Genomic DNA, 26846 nt, shown 5'->3' with positions numbered 1-26846 from the left:
AACGAGCATGGATTCACGACATGAAAGTATTTCCGTCACACTACATCAGGTAGTAAAATTTCCTACACCTTGGGGGGTACAGCAAATTCGTGGTGATCAAGCTATGGCACGAGAATGTTACAAGACTTGCTTAAAATCCACTGTAGAACATATCCAAAAGGAACCACATGTCATTGAATTACATGGACCAGAAAATTTGACAGAAGTGAAGTTGACAAAAAAAGACAAGAAGGTCTTCATAGGAGAAGACGTGTCATCCTACATAGAAGCTAACTTAATTGAATTCTTAACAACAAGACTAGACGCGTTTGCATGGGACCATGGTGATATCACTGGAATCAGTCCTGATATCATTACATACAAACTAAACGTTGATCCCAACTATGCCCCTGTTCAACAGAAAAGACGCAAATTTGGACCAGAAAGAAACAAGATAAGTAACGAAGAAGTCGACAAGTTATTGAAAAATGGAATGATTCGTGAAGTCGATTACCCAGAATGGTTGGCAAACGTAGTAATCGTACAAAAGAAGAACGACAAGTGGAGAGTATGTGTTGACTATACGGATCTGAACAAAGCATGTCCTAAAGATCTGTATCCATTGCCACACATTGACATAATGGTCGACTCTACAGCAGGACATGAACTGCTTACTTTCCTCGACGCGTCGAGTGGTTTTAATCAAATACGAATGGAACCGTCGGACGCAGAGAAAATGACCTTCGTGACGGACAGGGGCATATATTGCTACTTAGTAATGCCTTTTGGATTAAGAAATGCGGGAGCAACTTTTCAGCGACTGGTGAATAAAATGTTCAAAGAACAAATAGGCAATACAAAGGAGGTGTATATTGATGACATGGGGTAAAATCAAAAATGCTGATGATCGTGTCCAGGATTTGAAGCAAGTATTTGAAGTGCTAAGGGCATATAATATGAAACTCAACTCATCCAAGTGCAACTTCGCAGTATCGTCAGGAAAGTTTTTAGGGCACATGGTGACTAGGAGAGGAATAGAGGCAAGTTCGGAGCAAATAAAAGCTATTTCTGAAATTACAAGTCCGAGGTTTGTTAAAGAAGTACAAAATCTGACATGACGAGTTGCGGCACTCAACAAGTTTATATCACGATCGTCAGATAGATGCAAACCGTTCTATGATGTACTCAGAAAAATAAAGGGTTTGAATGGGAATCAAGACATGAGACGGCCCTGGAAGCATTAAAAAAATACTTATCTACAGCTTCACTATTATCTAAGCCCATCCCGGGTGAAACGTTATATGTGTACTTGTTGGTAACAGATCATGCCGTCAGTGGTGTTCTTGTGCGAGAAGAAGACGGGTCATAGCTTCCTGTCTACTATGTGAATCAAAGTCTACTAGACGCAGAAAATAGATACACGTCCTTGGAAAAACTGGTGTTAGCCCTCTCCATGACTTCAACAAAGTTGAGGCACTATTTTGAAACATACAAAATATGTGTCAAGATAAATTACCCATTGAAGAATGTGCTGAGCAAGCCAGAGCTGACAGGTCGAATGGCAAAATGGTCAATACGTCTGAGCACGTACGACATTACTTACGATTCTCGAACAACCATCAAGTCTCAAGCATTAGCTGATTTTGTGGCCGACTTCAGTCCTAACCTATTATGTCAAGCAAATCAAGAACTTCAACACTTGATTTCTACTGTAAAGGTGGAGCCCTGGTCACTATACACAGATGGTGCATCCAACATCAATGGGACATGCCTATGACTAGTACTAAAATTGCCACACGGGGACACCTTGGTATATTCTATATGTTGTGAGTTTAAAGCAACGAATAATGAATCTGAATATGAGGCATTAATAATTGGGATAATGATAGCTCTGGACCTGAACATAGTACACTCAGAAGTCAATTGTGACTCTTTACTCATTGTGAATCACGTAAAGGGAACTTATGAAGCTAAGGATAACAAGATGATGGCATACCTGAAAATTATCAAGAGGCTACAAAGTAAATTCAGTTCTTTTACAATACGAAAAGTCCCAAGGGAACAAAACATTCAGGCAGATGCCTTGGCAGGTATTGGAGCAGTATCTCGACAAATGAACATCTTGAACATCCCTAATATTCACATTCTGAAACCAGCTATGGAGAGGAATGAGGAAAAATATTATGTCATGGATATAGAGGAAGGAGAGCATCATGGTTGGATGACAAAGTACAAGGAGTTCCTCTCAAAAGACATCTCCTTTAACAATAAAAGTGAAGCTACAACATACAAAATGAAGGCATCCAGGTTTTGTTTGATTGATGGCATACTATTCAAAAAATCTGTTAGCGGCTTGTTACAGAGATGTCTAGAGAAAGGAGAATATGAACAAGTGTAACATCCCCAAATTCAGGGTCAGGATTGGGTGTCACTAAACAACTTTAAATAATATAAACCTGTATATTAAAAAAAAATACAGATAACACCTCATTTCTCCGGATCGCTTACAGGTTATGGTATGAAACAAGAATTTAACCTTCTAAAATTACCATATCTAAATATAATTTCATTACCTCTTTACTAATTTCCTCGTATTGATCACCCTGACAACTCCAAATCCCCTTCAGCTGGAATCTCTTCACTTTTGCTCTCATTTGATACTGAAAGAAATAGGATTTCATAAAGCAAGAGTGAGACAAAAATGCCCCGCAAGTATCATAAATGGTTTCCAAGTATCAGATCAAAGAAACTTCTGGAAACGATTTTTGAATGATTTTAAAACATTTTTATTTATTTAAAACAGTTGAGCGAATAAAACATCGGCCCTTTTTGGCCTTTAATCATAAATCACATTTTTATGCAAAAGAACAGTGAGTGTTTCACTGATTCATCTCTTTGACTAAAATCTTTGTTTGATTTTGTAATCATAAACTATTCAAGAAGGAATGTCATTAATGGCGATCAATAATAAATTAGACTGGACACTAGAAACCAACATATGCACTATAACCTGTTGATCAGTCAAGATATAGTGCGGATCTATACCCAACTGCATAGACCCACCACATATGGGGTATCCAAGCAACTATGGCCTAATAATCAAGGGTCCAGCCTTCCCTGACCCTTAGGGTCCAGCTTATTCCTGGCCCTCATCGTAACCATCCAGTCCGTGGAGTATTTTGATGTCAAATCATTTTGATTTCAAAACATCCCTATTCTGGGTTCGCAAATAACCCGAAAGAATGGGTATTTGCTCAAGAGATCAATCGATAATCAAGGAACAAGATCAAAAGGCACTTGCATAAATAAGAGTAATTAAAACAAAATATAAAAACATTTAACTATTCTGAACTTAGAATATGAACGAAGAAATATTTGCAGTATTTTAGAAGAAAGTTTAGGAATACTTGCCTCAATTGATAACCCTCTGATCTTTAACTATCTGTCATAACACTAAATCCTGATGTATCTGTATTTCCATTGACAGGCTACTTGACCTTTCTTGTCATTCACCATTTCAGGTTTATATTTATTCTGAATCCACTCGTTTCATTACTACACGTAATCAGGCTTTACTTTTACAATCTATGTCTGGCCTTGAATGATTCGCACTATGTGTATCTATCATAAAAGATACCATTTAATTAACTAACAATATATAATTATCTAGTCTATAAGTTTATTCTTATCGTCTACCCGCTAGATAATAACAGATAAGGATCATCTTTAATCATATCTTATAAAGTTTAATAGACATGCGGACTCATAGTTCATATAATACATAAACACATGAGTTACATATCACATATTTCATATAACATATAACTCAGTTCGTCAAAACACTCGACTCGGTATGTTTAAAATTGAAATTGAGTCGAATTACAATTTTACGATAATTACGCGACTCAGAAATGTTTACAAAATTAAGCGGCCTTTCGAAATGAAAGATTTTATGTCTCGAAAGTTTTTTTAATGAAAGCATGATATTTTTCTGAGTCTAGACATCTTCGTTTCGTATTAAACGGACAAACAGTCTATTTAATACGGATTTTTGAACATTTTTCAGAATTAAAACGGGTCTCCGAATCATTTTATAATTATATAATAGGGTTCGAACATCCGAATGACTTTAAAATAATTTTATACTAATTATCGATCCTTGAAAATAATTTAAAATAATATTTTAAAGCTCGAAACTATTTTTCAGAAATTTTAAATCAAAAATAAATAATTAAATCTAATTAAATAATTAATTAAAATTAATTAATAACTAATTAAGTTAAATAATCAATTAATATTTAAATTAATTGACTAATTAAATAATTAATTATCAACTAAAATTAATTATTTAAATAATTTAGAAATATTTTTGAATTGAAAATATTTATCAAATAATAAATAATGAGTTTTGGTTTTTAAAATCAAAATTTTGAAATTAATAAAAGATTTTTCATTTATTTTTAAAAATACAATCCAAAAACACATTTTTAGAATCTGATTTGGGCAGAACATGATTAAAACCGGGTATCTTTCCTGGGTTGGATTCGGGTCACGAAGAACACCAAAAATCTGGCAACACTTCTGCAGACTCCGGCAGATGGCCGTATTTCCGGCCAAGCTCCGTTGAGCTTAAAACAATCTCGTTTGTCTCAGTTTTGAGTGCAACAACACACACATCGATCCCCCAACCCATGCAAATCCATAAGCAACAATCAACTCTGGGTTCATCGATTCCGGCTAAAATACCATTAAATCCGGCCATGGTCGAGCTTTTTCCGGCAATATATCAAAATAACTGATTCCTCAACCAGACAACACGGTTTATATACGAAATCGAAGTTCAGGAATCGTGGAATCTATTTATATCAATCAAATCTGCAACAAGAACATCTAAAATCCATAAAAGTCCAAGTAAAAATGAAATAAACAAAAAGTAATAAAAACACGATTTCATCGAGTCAGCAATCGTTTGATACTAATAAATACATGAATCGATTGTAAATCACGTAAGGAAGTTATATCAATCATCAAAACGATCAGATAACCCCAGAATCAAAAACGCCCAATTTCAATTAAGAACATGCATACTATATAAACCCTAATTTCATTAATCGGATAATCCAACTCAATTTTCTATATGTTAATGAACTCCAAATTCATCATATAATATATCAAAATGACTAGGAAGAAACGATCTACATGTTTCTAGCATCAAATCACACAAAAACATCAAGAACAAAAATTCATATTTTAATTATCAAATAATTCGAATTAAAATAAATAAATAAGAAAATCACCTTGATTTCTGCATTAAAATGGTTGATTGATTCAGAAAGTACTTTTCGAGAGCTTCGATTTGATATATGGCACGTCCGAATCGGAGTTCGATAACGCCTTCGTTCGAGGGTTTGATTTTCAAGAACACGGTATTTTTAGGGGCTTTCTCTGCAAATTCTATTTTTTACTGATTGATTATGATTATACGAATAAAATGAAATAAGAAAAAGCTATTTATATTTATGGAATATTGGTTCATTTTGGATCGTATTGGATCGATAAATTAGTTACTTAGCCGCTAAGTAACTGCAAAAATGATCTGATTTGATATCTGTATTGGATAATTATCCAAACCGGGCTTTTTTATAAAACACTTTATACAAAAATAATGTAATATTATCCCGTCTTTCGAGAATACGGGTTTTGTTGCTTTATCGAAATGATTATCGTATCGAAAATTTTGCGCCGGCCGCCCACGGGTCAAACCGTAATCCGGATCGAAAAAGTTAAAACACAGAAAATGTCCGGAATTACCAGATTAGGGTAGTAATGAGTTTTCGGAAGAGTTTCGGGTTGTAAAAACGTAAAAATAGTTGAAGTTTGACAATTCCCGGCTTTATAAAATTATAAAATTAACGAGAGAATCTCGACTGGATATGATTGACGCACAACGTATCATCGTATCTTAATTCCTTAAATCACAATCGAATAGAGAAAATTTATTAACCTGGAGGTATCACCCGCATATTCTAACGCATATTATCATTTTTTTGGTTCCAAGGAGTTCTCATACATAGTTAACTGCAATGCTCTCCCTTGACGTCTATTCACATATAACGTCTATTCTGTTCTTTGTCATATTATCAGAAAGTCTTTGACATCTATGTCTTGCCTCATACTCTTGAAATAACTTGACTCCCTTGAGTTAATAATGTTTAGCCAAATTCCTCTCTTTTAGTTCTGCCTTACTTAATGCTCGTTCATTTATAAGTTGTTAGGTCACACACACTATAGAAGGGGGTGAATACAGTGTATAATACAATCAAATCGAACTTTAATATCTTAAGTAACAGAAAACAAACTTTATTGAAACAATAAACTCTGTTACAGTATGGAACTGTTACCTCTCAGTGATGAACAAATATCACGAGAGCTGCTAAGGTTACAATGAATAATCTTCTTGAATATAATAACACTTATAGTGTAAACCCTATGTCTGTGTTTATATACTACACAGTTACAAGATAATCACTAATTGATATGGAATATAATTCTGCTTCCTAAAATATATCAATCGGATATCTTTTCTTCCAAGTATTCCATTCTTCACGGAACTCCTTCTTCATGCATATCTCTTCTTATGTTTATCTCGATCTTCTTTCCTTTAATCAGCTACTGTCCTTATCTGAACGTCCTTCATCACTTAAGTTATGATATCTAACTTCTGATGATTATCTCCTGATAATATAAGTACTGATATCCTTAAGTCCTGACTTTCAGTATAAGTACTGATTGATGGTTAAGTACTGATTTGTCCTTTTAAGTAAGATCTGAAATCTAAACATAAATCATATGTCCTTTCTTTGATCACAATGCCTTTGAGTTTTGGAAGTGGCTTTTTACCAGAAGCTTCAGATTTAGATGTGACTTTCTCTGATTTAAGCCTGGCTTCTTCTTCCATTAAACTCTCCAAGTCCATTCCTGGATTTTCCTGAAGAAATAACTGTCTTGACATTTCCTCATCAAGATCTAAAAGTTCATCAGAACTTATCCTTTTACCAGTAGCAGAACTTATTCTTTTTCCAGTATCAGAACTTGTCCTGTGACTAGCATGTCTTGATGTGAATCATCTACCTTGACTATGACCTCTACCCATTCCAGAGCTTCCTCGATCATCTTTTCCATCATCCTTCCCTTTCCGTGTCTTGTCAGTCTTGCATTTGGACTTAATTACTTTCTCCCCCTTTTTGGTATCAGCAGGTAAAGAAGAGAGACAAGCAATTCCACTGAAGATTGGATTTCATTAAGTTGTGATTGCTGAGAAGCTTGATTTTTCAGAATATCATCAATCTGAGCTTGTTGATTATCTTGAGTCTTCTCAATATAAGCAATCCTGTCAATGGTAGGTTGGAAGAACTTTTTCTTAGCAATTTTCCAAACTTCTCCTTGCTTAATAAATTCTTCCTGAATCTTGTGTAGCTCTGCACGAGTAGTTGAATGAAGACCTTGTAGATGCTTAGTACTCATGCAGTGACTCTAAGCTGGGTTTTGAAATCATCAGAATTAACATTTCATCAGCTTTAGTCAAGTGCTCAGCAAGATGAATATCATTTGGAACACATGAAACTGAGTTCCATTCCTTAGTCCACTCCCGTCCTGCAGGAGTTTCACTCCAAGGCACTGGTGCTTCTCGGGTAACAAACTTCTTAATATGTTCAGACTTAAGAATAGTTTGTTGAGGAGCATATCCTGAAGGACCTGCTTCATCAGCATCTGCAGTTGGAGCAGCATCACCAGTATCTCCAGCATTTGCAGCATCAGAACTTAAAGAATCAGTATCTTCTGATAAGATAACAGTGTGTGTAGCAATGGAGGCTTCAGCATCCTCTAATTGTTGATCTGGTTCTAAGTTCTGATCAACAGCCATATCCTGATGCTCACCTAAAGTCTGATCATCAGCATCTTGATGCAGAGAAGGTGTTGTAGATAACTCTGGAGTTTGAACAACATCAGTAACATGTGTTGTTGAAGGATTAGTTGCTGTTGGAGCTTCTAAGAGAATTACTTCAGGCACAACCAAGTTTTGAACATCAATATCAGCACTTGTGCCTGGATCAACAGGAGACACAGATGGTGTGTTAGCCTTTTCAGAAACAGCTTCCTTAGATGGAGTTGATGGAGAAGAAGTGACTGTAGCAAATTCCTTGTCTTGTGAGATCAGAGATTCCTGATCTCCTTCCTTAGTTGCTTCCTCTTCATCATCTGAAACTTGCCTTTTTGCCCTCTGTTTCTTGTATCTCTTTGTTGATTTGGATTCCTTGGGAGTTTCAGGAACTGTCATTCTTCTAAGCCTTTTGAGAAGCCTAGATCCCCCAATTCCAGAATCCTTCCGAGAAGTCTCTTTCTCAGCTTCACTACAAGAGGTTCTGAAGAAGGAACCTGGTCCTCAGTATCAGATTCATCTCTCAAGGCAATCCTCCTTCTCTTTTGAGGTGTTTGAGGAACAGTCTTTGTCCTCTTTGGCTTGGAGGATGAAGGCTTCACAGTAGGTGCTGAGGGATGAGGGTTGAACAGTCTGTGAAGTGGAGAGATAGGATTTGAGATATTTCCTGAGGGTAGGTTGAGTAGAATGAGTGGTAGGTGCTGATTGTTGTGGTGTTTAGGTGGTTGCAGTTGGTTGGACATCAGAATAAACAGATCTATAAGTATCAGGATCAGCATTTACTAGGATATGTTTTACAGACACAAAGGAATTTAATGCTGATAGGTAGAATTAATTCTACTTCATCTCCCCAGACTTGGAAAAAGAATAACATTCATTGGAAAGAGAAAACATGGTTTAATGCGCACAAGTAACAAGTAAAAGTAGACTGTTCAAGTACGAATACCTTTAACCCTAACCATAGTGACTATTAATCTTCCACTTCAACATATTCTAGTTTGAACCGAGACTGTTATCAAATTTTATCCACAGATAAGTCAAGTAAAGAATTTAGACTGTAATATCAGAACTTAGACTTATATCAGAACTTAACAGTCATCAGAACATAATTTCTTAACTCGAAAAAGGAATGCTTATCTGAGTAAATCCTCATACAAGTTCTGAGTTATACTTCAGAACTTAATCTTCAGAATATGCAACCAGAACTTGTCCTCAGAATTAGTGCAAAATGACACAATGTGTTTATCTAAAACAACATAGACCACCACAGTAATTTTCATCATTCAGATGGAGTGATTAGTGTGTGCATCAAGCTAAATAGCAGACAAAGAGTAAAGTCTGATTCACTTCAGTACATCTTAGAAATAAGGCATAACTAAAATTTTGCTAAAGAGCTGTCATTATTCTGAAACCTACTGATGAATGAGTTCATGCTTGAGTCCACCTCAACTGTTTTGTGCTAATTTTATGCATCTTTTTAAATTCTATTTTACAGTGGCTTCTTAGTGTAAGTGAGTCACGACTGCTTATCAGAATTTATGCTATTATCAGAGTATTTCTCCAGTAATCATAGAGTGTGAAAAGTCACCAAGAAAATATTTTGCTTTTCTAATGCATATTTACTTAATACCAGCATTGCACTTGGGTCGTCCCTTCCACATTTTTACTCTAGATCTCAAAGGAGTACCTGATTTTATTCTTTGATCCTTTTGCTTTTTCTTTTGATAAGTGAGGTTTATCAGCACTTAGTACATTCAGCAGTTTTACTAGTATCAGAAATTAACAGATGAGTAGCATTATTCTAATTTGTGACTTAGTAATAAGATAAACAAAGTAAACTCAACTAAGCTCAATTATCAGAATTTGCTTGTGTCATAAGATTTCCACAGAAATAATTACTTCTTACATGGGATCATTTGTTTATTAAAGACTACTAGGTCAGTATCTAGCACAGTTATCCTCATAGGATTGAATAGTTACTTAAACAGACATATCACTTATCAGAGTTTAGAAACATATATCAGACAATAATCAGTACTTAAACGCATATTTCAATTAATCACAGAATACACAAAGAGATTACACTCTGTAAATACTGATCATAAAGTCTGATGCATCAGAACAAAACTAGGCAGATTTAGAAAAAGAACCTGAAACCATTCCAAGTTCATTTACCAATCTTGTAAAAGTGGCTTCACACAATGGTTTTGTGAAGATATCTGCTAGTTGTTGATCTGATGGAACAAAGTTCAATTCCACTGTACCTTCATCCACATGTTCCCTTATGAAGTGGTACCTGATGCTGATGTGCTTTATCATAGAGTGTTGAACTGGATTACCTGTCATAGAAATAGCACTTTGATTATCACAGTAAATAGGGATTTTGAAATATATTAACCCATAATCCAGTAACTGATTCTTCATCCAAAGAATTCCTGCAGCAATATACTCTGCTTCTGCAGTTGATGTGGAAATTGACTTTTATTTCTTGCTGAACCAAGAAACCAATCTGCCTCCAAGGAATTAGCAGCTTCCAGTTGTGCTTTTCCTGTCAATTTTGCAACCTGCAAAATCTGCATCTCAGTAACCTATTAGTTTAAAATCTGATTCTCTAGGATACCACAATCCCAGATCAGCTGTTCCTTTAAGATACTTAAAAATTCTTTTCACAGCTGTTAAGTGAGGTTCTCTTGGATCTGCTTGAAATCTTGCACAAAGACAGGTAGCATACATGATATCAGGTCTACTAGCAGTTAGATAGAGTAGAGAGCCAATCGTACCTCTGTAATCAGTAATATCTACTGATTTACCAGTATCCTTATCCAGTTTTGTTGCAGTGGCCATGGGAGTGGATGCACTTGAACAATCTTGCATTCCAAATTTCTTCAGCAAGTTTCTGGTGTACTTAGTTTGACAAATAAAAGTACCTTCTTCATTCTGCTTGACTTGAAGGCCCAGAAAATAGCTAAGTTCCCCCATCATACTCATCTAATATCTTGACTGCATCAGTTTGACAAACTTCTTGCAAAGTCTGTCATTTGTAGACCCAAAAATGATATCATCAACATAAATCTGGACCAGAAGTAAGTCCTTTCCATGGTTGAGGTAGAACAGTGTTTTGTCTATTGTTCCTCTGTTGAATCCACTTTCCAGAAGAAACTGAGCTAAAGTCTCATACCATGCTCTAGGAGCTTGCTTAAGTCCATAAAGTGCTTTATCAAGCCTGTAGACATAATCTGGATGTTTGGAATCTACAAAGCCTGGAGGTTGTTCAACATATACTTCCTCCTCCAATTCTCCATTGAGAAAAGCACTTTTCACATCCATTTGAAAGACAGTAAACTTTTTGTGAGCAGCATAAGCCAAAAATATCCTTATGGCTTCTAACCTAACAACTGGTGCAAATGTTTCATCATAATCAATTCCCTCCTGTTAAGAATATCCTTTTGTAACCAGCCTTGCCTTATTCCTTGTAAGTATGCCATCACTGTCAGTTTTGTTTCTGAATACCCACTTTGTACCAACAACAGATCTATTCTTTGGTCTTGGCACTAGGGTCCAGACATTGTTTCTTTCAAATTCATTTAACTCTTCCTGCATTGCTTGCACCCAATCAGCATCTTGAAGAGCTTCTTCCACTTTCTTTGGCTCAGTCTGAGAGAGAAAAGAATTGTAAAGACATTCATTTGAAGTACCTGTTCTAGTTCTGACACCTGCATCAGGATTTCCAATTATCAAATCAGGTGTATGTGATTTTGTCCACTTCCTTGCAGATGGAAGGTTTTCTTTAGAACTGTATGCTCCCCCATGATCCATGCTGTCTTCATTTTCATTTTCTGATACTCCCCCTGAAGCTATGCTCTCTGAGTTGGATTCTTCAGTATTTAGATTTTCAGCACTATCAGAACTTGGCTTATCAGAACTTGACGAATCAAAACTTGAAGAGCCAGATGTATGTTCTGATGTTTCTTGAGATGTGGTAAGATCTTGAGTATGCTCCCCCTGCATAGGTGCATCTTCCTTTGACGTAGTCACCACAGTTTCAATAACATCAGAATTTAATCCATCGGAGTTTACAGTATCAGGACTTAGACTGTCAGGATTTTCAGTATCAGAATTTGAGTCTTCATTTTCAAATCTCAGCTGATCATGGTCAATGAAATCTTCAAGACCAGTAATCTTCTTGTCATCAAAAGAGACATTGATAGATTCCATGACCACTTTTGTTCTCAAATTATAGACTCTGAAGGCTTTTGTGGAAAGTGGATATCCAACAAAGATTCCTTCATCAGCTTTTAGATCAAACTTGGATAGCTGTTCAGGATGAGTCTTGAGAACAAAACACTTGCATCCAAATACATGAAAGTACTTCAGATTTGGCTTCTTTTTCTTCACCATCTCATATGGTGTTTTTCCATGCTTGTTAATGAGTGTTGCATTTTGAGTAAAACAAGCAGTCTGCACAGCTTCAGCCCAGAAATAGGTTGGAAGCTTTGCTTCTTCAAGCATTGTACGTGCAGCTTCAATGAGAGTTCTATTCTTCCTTTCAACAACTCCATTTTGCTGTGGAGTTCCAGGAGAAGAAAATTCCTGCTTTATTCCATGGTTTTTGCAGAACTCTTCCATTATCAAATTCTTAAACTCAGTGCCATTATCACTCCTTAAGATTTTCACAGAATCTTTGACCAATTTATCCAGATATTTGACATGATCAATCAAGATAGATGCAGTTTCACTTTTTGTGTGCAAGAAATACACCCATGTGTATCTGGTGAACTCATCCACTATGACCAATGCATATTTCTTCTTTGCAATAGACATGACATTCACTGGACCAAATAGATCAACATGTAGAAGATGATAAGGCTCAAGAATTGATGATTAAGTCTTGCTCTTAAATGAAGATTTTCTTTGTTTGGCCTTCTGACAAGAATCACAAAGGCCATCAGGAGCAAATACTGACTTTGGAAGTCCTCTCACAAGATCTTTCTTGACCAGTTCATTTATATTGTTGAAATTTAAATGAGAGAGTTTCTTGTGCCAATTCCAGCTTTCTTCAATTGGTGCTCTACTCATCAGACAAATTGCAGAACCATCAGTACTTGTTGAAAGCTTAGCTTCATAAATGTTACCACGCCTGTATCCTTTCAGAACAACTTTGCCTTTAGATTTACTCACAATTTCACAGTGTTCTTCAAAGAAATCAACATGATAACCTCTGTCACAGATTTGACTTATACTCAGCAGATTGTGTTTAAGTCCTGAGACCAGAGCTACTTCTTTAATTATGACATTCCCAAGATTGATATTGCCATATCCCAATGTTTTTCCAATGTTGCCATCTCCATAAGAAACACTTAGGCCAACTTTCTCCATAAAGTCTGATAACAGGGCCTTATTTCCAGTCATATGTCCTGAACATCCACTGTCCAGAACTAGAATATTTTTCCTGTTGCCCTGCAATCACAAAGACCACTAATTATTAGTTTTAAGGACCCAAACCTGCTTGGATCCTTTGGCCTTATTAAGTTTGTTAACATTTGCAGCGGATTTAACATCAGAGTTTATGTTAACATTTTTCTTATCAGAACTTACACTATCAGACTTTGAATCAGAATTTACACTAGAAGGAACAATGGAAACTTTCTTCAAAGAAGGTTTTATTTGATAATAATCATAGTACAAACTATGATATTCCTTACAAGTATAAATGGAATGCCATAAACTACCACAATGAAAACAAGGATTTTGTGGTTTGTATCTAACAGACTGACTCTTAACTCCTGATTTTGAAGGTAAGGAGTTATTATTTTTATTCTTACTGCAAAAAGAAGCCAGATGGTTAGAACTTCCACAGTTATGACATGTTTTCCTAGGAGCATCAGGAACAGGTTTATAATCATTGCTTTTATTCACACCTTCCTTTCCATTCCTATTTTTCCTAGGTGATTTTACCTTGTTTGCATTCTTAACATCTTTCAGCTTATGCTTAAGCTGCTTCTTTGTCATTAAGCCTATGTTTACTTCAGCTGTCTTTTCCTGTTTTAGTTTGTCAGAAGTTAATTCCTCTTTAACTTCTGATTTCTCATTTTCAGACTTTACAGTTACAAACTTAACATGTTTTAACTTTGGCTTTTGCTTAACAACAGGCTTAATTTCTTCAGTTCCTTTATCATTCTTATCCTCTCCATAACCTAAGCCCTCTTTCCAGTTTCCACTACTTAGCAAATTTTGAGTTGTTTTGCCAGAGTTAGTCCAAGTCCTGATAATCTCTCTTTCCTTTTCTAACTCAGTTTTTAGAGATTCATTCATTTTTAGCACTTCATCCCTAACATAAAAAGCATCATCTCTATCCTTCTGAGTTTGATGGAACATGACTAACTCTTTTTCTAAGAAATCATTTCTTTTCTTAAAAGCAAGATTTTCAGAAGTTAATCTTTCACATGTTAAAGTTTGATCTCTATAACTAATAAACATGGTTTTAAGATATCTTCTCAACTCATTAATATCATCAGTATGAAAAGCATAAGTAGTCTGAGGTACCTTTGTTTCAGCAGCTTCAGAACTGCTCTCAGCACTTTCTTTATCAGCATTTGCCATCAATGCATAGTTCTCCTCACTTTCAGAGTCTAAGGTGTCTGTCCAGCTTTTCTGCTTTATGACAAGAGCCTTGCCTTTGTCACCCTTTACCTTCTTGCAATCAGGAGATATGTGGCCTTTCTCACCACAGTTATAGCATTTAACATTGGTATAATCTCCTCTGTCAGACTTTCCTCCTCTGCCTTCAGATCTTCTGAAATTCTTCTTATCAGAACTTATGCCTTTCCTGGAAAACTTCTTTCCCTTCCTGAACTTCCTGTATGCAATCTTTGTGATTCCTTTCACCATAAGAGCACACAGCTTCATCATCTCCTCATCAGCATCAGTCTTAGGCAAGCTTTCAGAATCTGAGTCATCATCACTTTCAGAACTTGATGACTCAGTTTCAGACTTTATGAAAAGAGCTTTACCCTTGTCTTTCCTTGAGGAAGCTGCTTTGGGGGATTCTTCTTCAGCCTTAAGAGCAACTATCCTTGACTTTCCTCCTTTCCTCTTGTTTCTTTGTTCCATCTCAAGTTCATGAGTCTTGAGCATTCCATAGATTTCATCAAGAGTTGTTTCATCAAGATTGTAGTTGTCTCTTATTGTTGTTACTTTCAAATCCCAGCATTCAGGAAGAGCTAATAGGAATTTAAGGTTTGAATCTTCAAGATCATACTCTTTATCAACCAATGACAAATCATTCAAAAGTTTGACAAATCTATCATATAAATCATTCAATGACTCATTAGTCTTTGAGTCAAAATGTTCATACTCTTGAGTGAGTATTGTCTTCCTGTTCTTCTTAATTGTGTCAGTTCCCTGACACCTTGTTTCCATAGCATCCCATATCTCCTTAGCAGTCTTGCAGTTGATTACCCTGTTTGACATTACATTATCAATGGCACTATGAAGTAAGTGTCGTACCTTAGCATCCTTAGCAATTGATGCTATATCTTCAGCAGTATAATCACTCTTCTCCTTTGGTACGGTCTTTGATGCTTCACCTGCAACTGCAACAGCGAGCTTGGTTGGTTTGTGAGGCCCTTCCTTGATTCTATCAAGGTATTCTGGATCTGTTACTTCCAGGAACATGGTCATCCTTACCTTCCATATGGGATATTCAGATGGTCTCAGTATGGGAACTCTGATAGTCTCATACCGACTTTGAATTTGTGTCTTTGGAGGTTCTTCAGTTTTGGTAGGCTTAGTTGGAGTTTCTGTGTCAGACATGATTGTGTTTGGATCTTTAACTGTATGTGTGTTAACAGATTAGCTCTGATACCACTTGTTAGGTCACACACACACTGTAGAGGGGGTGAATACATTGTATAATACAATCAAATTGAACTTTAATATCTTGAGTAACAGAAAATAAACTTTATTGAAACAATAAACTCTGTTACAGTATGGAACTGTTACCTCTCAGTGATGAACAAATATCACGAGAGCTGCTAGGGTTACAATGAATAATCTTCTTGAATATGATAACACTTATAGTGTAAACCCTATGTCTGTGTTTATATACTACACAGTTACAAGATAATCGCTAATTGATATGGAATATAATTCTGCTTCCTAAAATATATCAATCAGATATCTTTTCTTCCAAGTATTCCATTCTTCACGGAACTCCTTCTTCATGCATATCTCTTCTTATGTTTATCTCGATCTTCTTTCCTTTAATCAGTTGCTGTCCTTATCTGAACGTCCTTCAGCACTTAAGTTCTGATATCTAACTTCTGATGATTATCTCCTGATAATATAAGTACTGATATCCTTAAGTCCTGACTTCCAGTATAAGTACTGATTAATGGTTAAGTACTGATTTGTCCTGTTAAGTAAGATCTGAAATCTAAACATAAATCATATTAGCCATGACATTATCAAATATATCTAACATAAAGTTCTTCTCCGGTGAAGCTATCTAGTTCTTGGTTCATTATTTCTTCCTGGCACTTCTTAATCTTGTCCATCAATTCCGGCTGAAAAGTGATCTCATACAATTGCTCCTTATTACCTTCTAGTGTTCGAATTTCGATTTCCAACTTTTCCAATTCTTTCGCGAGTTCCTCAGAAACTTTGATCGCATTCAATCTTTCCTTCCTGCTCAGGGCATCTGCCACTACATTGGCCTTGCCTGGGTGATAGTTAATAGAACAATCGTAATCTTTAATCAGTTCTAGCCATCTCCGTTGTCTCATGTTTAGATCCTTCTGGGTGAATATATACTTTAAACTTTTATGATCTGTGTAAATCTCGCATTTTTCTCCATACAAGTAATGTCTCCACAGCTTCAACGCGAACACGATCGCTGCTAACTCCAAATCATGCACTGGATACTTTTGCTCATGAGGTTTTAACTGTCTAGAGGCGTAAGCAATAACTTTATCATGTTGCATCAACACACAACCCAACCCTTTCAAAGAAGCATCACTGTAGATTACGAAGTTTCCCGTCTCATTTGGCAATGCCGGCACTGGAGCTATTACTAAACTCTTTTTCAATTCTCGGAAGCTCTTCTCACATTTCTCTATCCAGATAACTTTCTCGTTCTTCCTGGTCAGCTTGGTCAACAGAGTCGCAATCTTAGCAAAGTCCTTCACAAATCTTAGTAAAATTAAAAAATGTTTCGATTTTATTATATCTTATATTTAACTTAAAAAAGGTTACGATTTTGTTATCTAAAAATAGAAACTAGAAAAGAAAGTTTTGATTTCAGAAAGTTGTAAAAAATAGATAAAAAAATTCGAGCGATTCTAAAACTAACTGATATTTTACTTTATATAGGTAAAGATATTGATTCATTCTAAAAACCTATTTTAATTTCGGGTGACTCAGAAAGAATAAAATGAAAAATGAAAATGTTAATCGAAAAAGGTAGGTGTGGATTAGAGATGCACAAAAAGCCCATGCCCGAAAATCTGGCCCGGCCCGATCCGGTCAAAGCCTGGTCAAGGCCGACCCGGGCTTAGGGCCTCGATGGGCCCTATATTTTTAGGCAAGGCCCGACCCGGTTAAAAATCCGGGCTTCGGCCCGGCCCGATTAAAAGTTCGAAAAACCTCGGTTAAAATATGATTATTCTAATATATTTTCTTATATATTTATGAATTCACATTTACTATAAATATAAATAATACTTTAAACACACATATATATACATATTTGTGATTAATAATATTATTTATATACTTCATGGCATAAATAATGAAATAAGATATACTGAGTACACTACACATATTTGGATAATAACGAGAAAACATATTATTCTATAAATATTTTTATTTTTTACCGAACGTAAATGTTTTCAACGAAGTAATGTTTTCGTAAAATATTCCATGTAAACTAATACATTTTTACGATAATCTAGTTGTTAACACATGTAGTCTTCAGAATTTTTAATAAAACTCGATCCGATTTAAATTAGAAAAAAACCCGGCCCGATTCGATCAGGCCCAAAAAAATGCCCGATTAAGCCCGCCTCGAGGGCCCAAATGGGCTATGATATTTCCGGAAAGCCCGATACAGCCCGATCCGGTCAAAATCAAAGCCCGAAAAATCTGATCCGATCAAAACACGAGCTTTTTAAGGCTTGTCAAAGTCAGGCCCAATTGTGCATTTCCCTCTGGAATATTATTGTTTGGGAGCGGATCCAACCCGATCCGTTGAAAACAAAGATCTTCAATGTTCACTCTCATTTCTCATTTCTCATATCTGCCTGTAGCCGAACAGAGGTTAAAGAGAGAGAGAGAGCAGAAGGAGAGAGATCATAGTGATGGCATCAGGATGGGGAATTACGGGAAACAAAGGCCGATGCTACGATTTCTGGATGGACTTCAGTGAGTGTATGTCTCGTTGTAGAGAACCCAAAGATTGTTCTCTTCTTCGCGAAGACTATCTCGAGTGTCTTCACCATTCCAAAGAGGTCTCTCTCTCTCTCTCTCTCTCTCTCTATCTGTCTCCTTCTCTCTTTCTCCCTCTCCCGCTCCCTCTCCCTCTCTCCCTCCCTCTCTCTCTCTCCCCCTCTCTCTCTCTCGCTCTCTCTCTCTCTCTCTCGCCCCCCTCTCTCTTTTACTGTCTTACTCATTCCGATCTGCTATTTTACTGCTATTATTAAATCAGCCCCTTTCTTCGACCTGATTCATTTATAATCATAATTTTTGATAGGCAGACCGTAATAATGTTTGTGAAGTTGGGGTATTTTGATGTTTATTGTGTTTGATTATTGCTGTAATTTGCTATGTAATTAATGTATATTGGGGGCTGAAATGTGTTAAGATTAGAGTCAACATATAATTATACAACTAGTCAATTATTAGTAATAAATAACAGTAGTGTATATTGTAACCAACCAAATTTCCAATATATATATATAATCGAGATTTTTAAGATAAAATTGACTCTCATGTTTGTTTTCCCCAAACCATGCTCAGAAACTTGCTGAATCGAAGTATTTAGAATGAAAATAGAGTTTAAATCATATGAAAGAATAAATAACGGTTACATTTCTACTTGAAGTTGATTCAGTACTCCCTGATCCCTTCTTTTTCTTTCCGAATAGCTCTCATGCAACCTCACTACTTGAAGTTCATTACTCTGCATTATGTGCCGCTAATAATTGTATTAAGTTCTCATAATTTGCTTGCTGCTATCCTAACTTCATTCCTGCGTGTTTCCGTCATGATAATAACTTCAAGAGGTAGTCGTTCACATTCTTATGCTGTACAGTGACTGAATCATCTATATATCAGGTGTCTTTTTTTTTTGAAACACAAATATTACAGTCAGTTAATGCTTTATTAACTGACTACCAGCTAGACTAAACTGATTATATTTTACAAGTTGAGCAACTAACTTCTTCATGTTCTTAGTTCCGTGACAGTGACTCTAACTTTAAAAAATTGGGTACCTTAAACTGTCACAAATATAGGTCCAGAGAATTGATTTAAGGAATTTTATTTAACATAAAGACCGATTTAATCCCATCATAGTTGTAGTGGTTCCTCTCTTGGCAAACGATTTAAATTTTTAACTCTTAAGTGTGTCTGTGTATCTTTCGGGTTTCATCTCACTAGTGGAATAGGCAACGTAGGTAAATATATGGACACACACGACTTGGAAAAATGATAAATATGGTATAGAGGTTATCTACTAGTATCTCACTTGCTGGTCAGGTGAGTAACATAGTGAAGGTCCTCAGATGAGATACACAGTATTAATATACGCTGATAGATTTTATAGTGCGAGCTACGTGAAAGCAAGGTGTTATTGTCCTGTAATAATGAAGAGTTTGGGTTGTCTAGTGACTGACCTGCATATTAAAAGGGATGGTGCAGTTAAATACAGACATGTTATTTGATTTGTAACCGACTTTGACCATCAAGCTATCTGATGTAGGAAGGAAACAATGATCATGATAACACAAAAGACCTCTGTAAAACAACTTAAACTTTTGTTTAAAATTACAGGAATAAGTGAGGTACAGGTGTGCTGGTTTAAAGCAGCACCTTTTATGACAATATTTTGCGGCCAAATCCAGACCTAGGTTATAGTTACCTCTGTTATAGTTGCTCTTAGAGATTATTTTTATACAATTAGTTTTAGGAAAGCAAATATGGATCGGACTATCGTCTTATGTAATAGTGTCCGTAGCTTTGACCATCAAGCTGCATCTGCAAGAAGAGAAGACACCTTTCTGAGAGGAAATCCAAGGAATCGGTATGTCCAAGAATGCAGATAGGATGCTACCCGAGCTCGATGGATCTATTAGAACTAAGTGTCAATATGCAGTACTTTAATAATAAGGCGACCCAAATAAAAGATTCAGGCCATCCTTTAGCCTTTCAAACTACACGTACCTGAAAATACCAGGGGGTTAATTAATCTTTAAACTTGTAAAGCCCATTAACCGAAGTATCAATAATGGCTCTTTCTCAACTCCCATTTTAAACAGAGCTACTACTTCCTGGCTAGGAAGCACTGACTCGGATACGGAGACACGGGATACGGGGATTCTCCAATTATCAAAGTGTCCTGGATAGGGGACACGGAAAAAAAGATAGCAATGAAAAATATAAGATTTGTAGAAAATATAAACCTTATTGTAGGTACATTGCCACAATGGAAAATTCCCATCAAATTCTTCTGCACCTTATTGTAGGTGTATATAAACTTTAAACACCCTGAACCCTAGATACAAATAGTGTTATATATATGTATGTATTTATATGTAAATACATCAGATTGATATATGGGCATACGAAAAACATAAATAGGATACATAAGATGAGAATGATTGATATTAGAGTAAAAAATCGGAGCTGTGTCTCCTTCTGTTTGTGTGTCTGGCTTGTCGGACTTAGGGTGTGTTTGATATTGCTGTTGCAGACAGCTACAGCAGCTTTTCGCTGAAAAGCAGTTAAAAAACTGTTTGGTAAAATTTAAAAGCTGCTTTTCTGAAAAGTGCTTTTGGCTTAAAAGCTGCTGTTAGAGAAAGCAAGTCCCCCCATGCTTTTAGAAAAAGCTGATTTTCAGCTGTTGCGGGAGCAGATGCTGATTTCACCATCAAACCTTACCAAAACATCATTATTTTTAATTTTTTGCATCAAAACATATACGAATCAAAAAAATTACCAAACAGTCATCTGATTTTTACAACAGCACTTTTTCCAGCAGCACTTTTTCTAATAGCACAGCAATTTTTAACAGCAATCCCAAACAGAGCCTTAGCCGTGTCGGTGCCAAGTCGCCGTGTCAACTATTTCTTGCACGTGACGGCACCCTTTTTGCCGTGCCCGTGTTTCCTAGCTTCCTGGTCTCTAATATATATCAGCATATTAAAACCACCAGAGTCATCAAGAGACACAAGCTAAAGCTCAATTTAATTTTTTCATGGACCCTGACATAACTCTTGTAAAAACGAACAAAAGTTTTTCAATATACTACCAGCAACAACTGGAATCCTAGCAGCATAAACAAAATATTATTGGCATCTTCGGTCATACCGTGTTCGATTCCTTAAGCACACAAATCTTACCCAGACCAATTTACACCGTAATTTATGTTCTTGTTAAGAGCCTCTGTTATTGTACCAACTGGTTACTAGGCCCCATTAATTTAGGCACCTCGAGTTACCTAATATATTCAAGTTGGTGGAAAATAAGCATGCTGAGAGAGATAAGTATACAAGAGAGAGACCTGAAGCAAACTTAGGTAGTCTGAACGGTCCATTGTCTAAAATTTAATATTATATCATATATGTAATCACTCATCAGCTGATATGTTCCTGTGATGACATCTGATGTCTCCTACTATATCACTAAATCTACTAATTTCTATATGTAAATTAGAATTAAAACTTCCTATAATCTATCTACAACCTAAGAATATTTGACTAAAATTTTGTAAAACCTCTGTACAATATTTTAGGGCAATTAAACATCTCATTTTTTGTTTCTTTAGACAGATTAATAACAGTAATGACTAAATAATTTAAGATAATGAATCCTGTATTGAAACACTATCTTCTAGGATTATTACAATAATAGTACAATATAACCCATAATATATTTCAAGATTTCTAACAAGCGATTTACTATTATACTTCATATATCAGCTTGTACTTCAAATTTTAATTTATACAAATATGATTAGGAGAAAGTCTGGTGCTAGATGAAGAATGTAATGGCCATTGCCACCGAAAAGTGTTTTTTGGTGCCATAATAAAACCTCAATTCCAATGATAGTTACATTTTGCCAAATAATTCCAAATTTAGGTAGCTTTTGTCTCTCTTTCTTACTTTCATTAAAGTACACCAACATACATTTCATTTATGATTAATTGGTGATGTGTCTAAAAGCATATATGCATCTCCGGTTTCAAATTTAGAACCAATTATGCACTTATGCATATTTTGCATCCAGTTATGCAACTCCTTTGGATTTGTGTTTTTCTGCATTTGTTTCTAAATTATAGGAATGAGTCCATGTTTGGTATTGTATTGGACTTTCTCTAAGGTTTTGCCCGCAATGCAGTTTGTGTTATTTGATATAACAAACAAACAAGATTTTTTTATTACCATAGTACATTTTATACCATTGATAAAAACACAACAGGATACATAGTTTGATAGGGGAGGCAGGGAATAATTAGGGTTTAGGGGGGTTTCACAGAAAACTCTCGCAAGAGAACAACTCAATATCAAAATCCAATCATAATAATCTGATGAATTACAATAAAAAAGTCCTATATATAATAAACTACTTTCCTAAACAACTTAAATCCTAATTAGCTAATATCCTATATTAAAAGATAATAAATACTATATAACTAATTGGGCCTCCAAAGCATATTATATTGTTGCCAAATACTCTCTTTGGGCTTATTGACCCATTTTCCTACATCAACTCTCCTCCGCTGAAAAGAACTCGACTTCGTCGAGTTAATAAAATCACAAGAAGATTGATAGAGCACCAAAGAACCTTGCATAAGTGGTACATGAGAACGATCACCCGTAAGAGTATATCGACGACCACCCTTAACAACTGTATAAGTGTTAGCACGTGTGATATGATGAGCATCTCGATCAACAAGCCATGGACATCCTAAAATGACATCACAAAGCTTTAACGGAAGCAAGTCATATATCACTCTATCATTAAATCTCCCAATTGAAAATGTCACCAAACACCTTTCCCGAACGCGCAACTTTGTATCATCGATCCATGTTATATCGTAAGGTTCAGGATGCAATTCCACCTTTAAACCCAACCTACAAATTGCCTCCTTAGATATAACATTAGTACAACACATAGTATCAATGATAAGAGAACACAACTTACGAGCACATGTAACTCTAGTTTGAAAGATTTTTTGGCGTCGTAGGCGGAGATTAATCGCACCCTCTTGAATAACTCCAAGATTTGCTGCCTTCTCTAAATGATCTTCGACCTCTAAATCTTCTTTAGTCATCTCAACATATAAATCATCATAATTTTCTTTTTCCATCACATTGACTCTTTTCGAAGTTTTCATTTTAGGAGAAGGGCACTCGAAAGGTTTATGCCCAATTCCTTGACAATTAAAGCATCTACTAGTGTTACTACCTTGTGATGAGACTGGAGCGCAGTTAACTTTGCTATTAACTGTTTGTTGGCCTTGAATGGAATCTGGAATAACATATTCATTCCTCGACGGGCTAGAGAATGAACTCCTACCGATGCTCCTTCTCTTCAAATCATCCTCAACAGAGTGTGCAATCTGAATAACATCCTTCAAAAGAAAGCATCTACTACCAGCTACTTTACCTGAAATATCATGATTTAAGCCTCAACGATACAAAGAAATTAGAACATCTTCATCCCAAGGAAATTCAGATTGTGCTGCCAAACTATAGAATTGTCGAGTGTAATCTGCTACGGTCTTACTTCCTTGCACAAGCTCAGTGAACTGAAGTGAAGCACGTTGTTTATAATCTGCAGGCTTAAACCCGCGAACCAAAGCAGCTCTCATGTCTTCCCATCTTGCCACATGATGATACCCAGATCTTTGATGTTGCTCCCACCAAATACGAGCAATTCCTCTCAATTTCGCAGCAATGAAAACAACCTTCTTATCCTCGGCTATCAACACTATGTAGCCAATCTAGGAATACATCTGGTTCTTGATCCCCACGAAACTCAGCAGCTTCAAGTTTCACTGTATTAATTTTCTGTTCAGGAACATTAGGTTTAGGTTGAGGCTGGTACACCAAGGCGGTCACTGATTAGTTTGAGCGTCGCTTGTAAATCTTGCACTTGCAAACTCAGACCTGCAACTGTTTCCTCGAGATTTTGTAATCTCGTATTGTTTTCCTCGATATGCGCATCAAGACGGTTGTTTACTTCTCCGTTAACCATTGTGTAACCGTGAACTTAAGTGCTGACTAGCAGTTTTCAGAAAGTTCAGAACTGTTATGAAATTCTGAAAAAGTCCACGGGCTGTTCTGGAGTAGGGGCTGTTCTGGAGTCCTCTCAAAGATTGCGGACAATTTTGTAATATTCTAGAAGGGCAGAAACGGTTCTAGAATTGGATATAATACACGCTAATATACGTATATGTATATGTATGTATATACGATCCTTTGACAGATTTTCTCTGGCATTCTTCTCGTCTGCTTGCTTCACAATCGGGTGGATGGTGTTGGTTTGCTGCTCTGTGTATGCTGGAAGGTGTATGATTAAAATTCTAAAAGAGACACGTATATATATGGGCTGGAATATACGTATTTTCTGGTGTGGCTAGGGTTTGCAGATGGATGAAGGTTGGTTTCAGATTTATGGGTTTGATTTGGCGACGGAAGAGGGATAAATTGGCTCTGATACCACTTTGATAGGGGAGGCAGGGAATAATTAGGGTTTAGGGGGTTTCACAGAAAACTCTCGCAAGAGAACAACTCAATATCAAAATCCAATCATAATAATCTGATGAATTACAATAAAAAAGTCCTATATATAATAAACTACTTTCCTAAACAAACTCAAATCCTAATTAGCTAATATCCTATATTAAAGGATTATAAATACTATATTACTAATTGGGCCTCCAAAGCCTATTATATTGTTGCCAAATACTCTCTTTGGGCTTATTGACCCATTGTCCTACATGATAGTTTTTGTTATCGTTGGGAGTAGAGTGCTTTGTGCTATTGATAGAAAACAATATGATCTATAGTTTCGATCTTGTTCTTTGTACTTACCTTGCCTGGCCGGTTAATCTAAACTTTTCGGGATTTGTACTAAATGGGGAAGTTGGCCTATGAACTAAGATAGATAGAAGTGAAGTGTCGCCATATCCTTTTAGATTTGACAAACAAGTGTTTTTGACAGGCACACAGGAGTTTTGGGCTTATAATTAAGTTACAAATGACATTTATATTTTTTTTGAATGTATTGGATTAACTTTTTTTTTGTCAGAATATTGGATTAACTTTAATTTCTGGCGTGTCAGGTTTTTTATACCTACTCTTTTCTTTTGCCTTCTGACGACATGTTTGTATATGTTGTTATAAATCTAGTGTAAATAATAAGGGCAATTACAGTCCTGGAACTAGTTAGGAGATAATCTCATGGTCAAGAATCAGCCTTTTTGAAATTTGAAGTATGCTATTTAAATTTTAAAGAGAAGTCACTATTTTAGGCTAATCTAAAGCTCTTCAGCATTATGTAGTAATACCTTAATCTTATTTTAATTATAAATTTATAATCTACATGAAGTTGTGGGATACATATTGAAATTTTGTCAAGTATTATGTGATTAGGATAATAAAGACAATAAGCATTTTCATTCGAGATCTTGGTCATCCATAAAACCAAAAAAAATTTCCGATTCTTTCTTTTTTATTGAAGTAAAACAATTTAATAATGCTAACATTTATCTGTGCCTTCCGGTATTCTTGTTTGACAAAAGATATATGCCGACACCTGCAATTCTTTGCTACCTTTGACTTTCGAATTGAAGGAGCCTTAACTTCCTTTCATTTGTTAAAGATTGATAAGAACTGTTAATTCTCAATGCTTTGTTTAAACTTTATCTGGCAGTTTCAAAGAAGAAACAGGATCTACAAAGAAGAGCAGCGCCAACTAAGAGCAGCTGCGTCAAAAGCGAAAGGGGAAGTTGGGCACGAGGTTCAGCCCCACTAGTGTTGTAATTTTACATTCACCCTTTTGGAGTTTGCAATAATGATTGACTTGTGCGATCTAATTAGATTCGAGTTCAGTAAAAATATTGATGTCAGTCCTTTTGTTTTTCCAAACTAAACTGAACTGAACTGAAGTGAACTGAACTAATGTCTTGTTTTAATTTTTATGGTATTGTCTATCTGACTTTCTTTGTGACAATTGTAGCAACTTGTGATGATGAATTTTTTTATCACTTTTTTTTTTGAGAATAATTTTTTTATCACTTGTTCACTCTCACTGCCAATATTTGCATATCTGTGTGCGACTATAGTTTCTCACCTTGTGTTGGGATTAGCTGATAATCTGATGAAAGAAATCAGTGTAAAATTTCAATTTCAATGGAAGAAAAAAGGATAAGTCAATTCCTAATACAAATGTCCTACAACACGGTGATGAAAAGTGATACGATATATCTGGATTGTACTATTACAAGCAAATACAAGATATTGGTTTAGTTAATTCCTTTCCAAAAAATTGTTACCACCTTTTTAAAAAAAAGTAAAAAAATTAATATATTAAGTAAATAAATAAAGCATATAAATCAATATAACACATAAATGTTAAAAAATCAGACTGTAAAAAATATAAAAAGCTATACATGTATGTATACTTTAGGGATAGTTATTTTTT

The 26846-nt window shown here is 35.7% G+C and overlaps 2 protein-coding genes across 2 annotated transcripts; both read left to right on the top strand.

Annotated features, from left to right (window-relative positions):
• Positions 1–1861: 1861 nt before the first annotated feature.
• LOC141680461 (uncharacterized) lies at positions 1862–2377 on the top strand. Its single transcript, XM_074486683.1, has one exon. It carries the CDS (start codon positions 1862–1864, stop codon positions 2375–2377), a length of 516 nt encoding a protein of 171 aa, XP_074342784.1.
• Positions 2378–18154: 15777 nt separating this feature from the next.
• On the top strand, positions 18155–26375 carry LOC141677873 (NADH dehydrogenase [ubiquinone] iron-sulfur protein 5-B). Its single transcript, XM_074483983.1, has 2 exons — positions 18155–18423; positions 26076–26375. Exons 1-2 carry the CDS (start codon positions 18274–18276, stop codon positions 26175–26177), a joined length of 252 nt encoding a protein of 83 aa, XP_074340084.1. The 5' UTR covers positions 18155–18273; the 3' UTR covers positions 26178–26375.
• The last annotated feature ends 471 nt before the right edge of the window (positions 26376–26846 follow it).

This window comes from Apium graveolens, chromosome 8 (genome assembly GCF_009905375.1).
Source record: "Apium graveolens cultivar Ventura chromosome 8, ASM990537v1, whole genome shotgun sequence".
Taxonomy (NCBI): domain Eukaryota; kingdom Viridiplantae; phylum Streptophyta; class Magnoliopsida; order Apiales; family Apiaceae; genus Apium; species Apium graveolens.
This window is presented reverse-complemented; position numbering and strand designations above follow the sequence as displayed.

What these genes read in the sequence shown, in the direction of transcription:
- LOC141680461 (XM_074486683.1), top strand. Translation starts at nt 1,862, where the DNA reads ATGATAGCTCTGGACCTGAACATAGTACACTCAGAAGTCAATTGTGAC.
- LOC141677873 (XM_074483983.1), top strand. Translation starts at nt 18,274, where the DNA reads ATGGCATCAGGATGGGGAATTACGGGAAACAAAGGCCGATGCTACGAT. An exon ending in GTCTTCACCATTCCAAAGAG is followed by an intron (nt 18,424 to 26,075) that starts GTCTCTCTCTCT and finishes TTTATCTGGCAG; the next exon opens with TTTCAAAGAAGAAACAGGAT.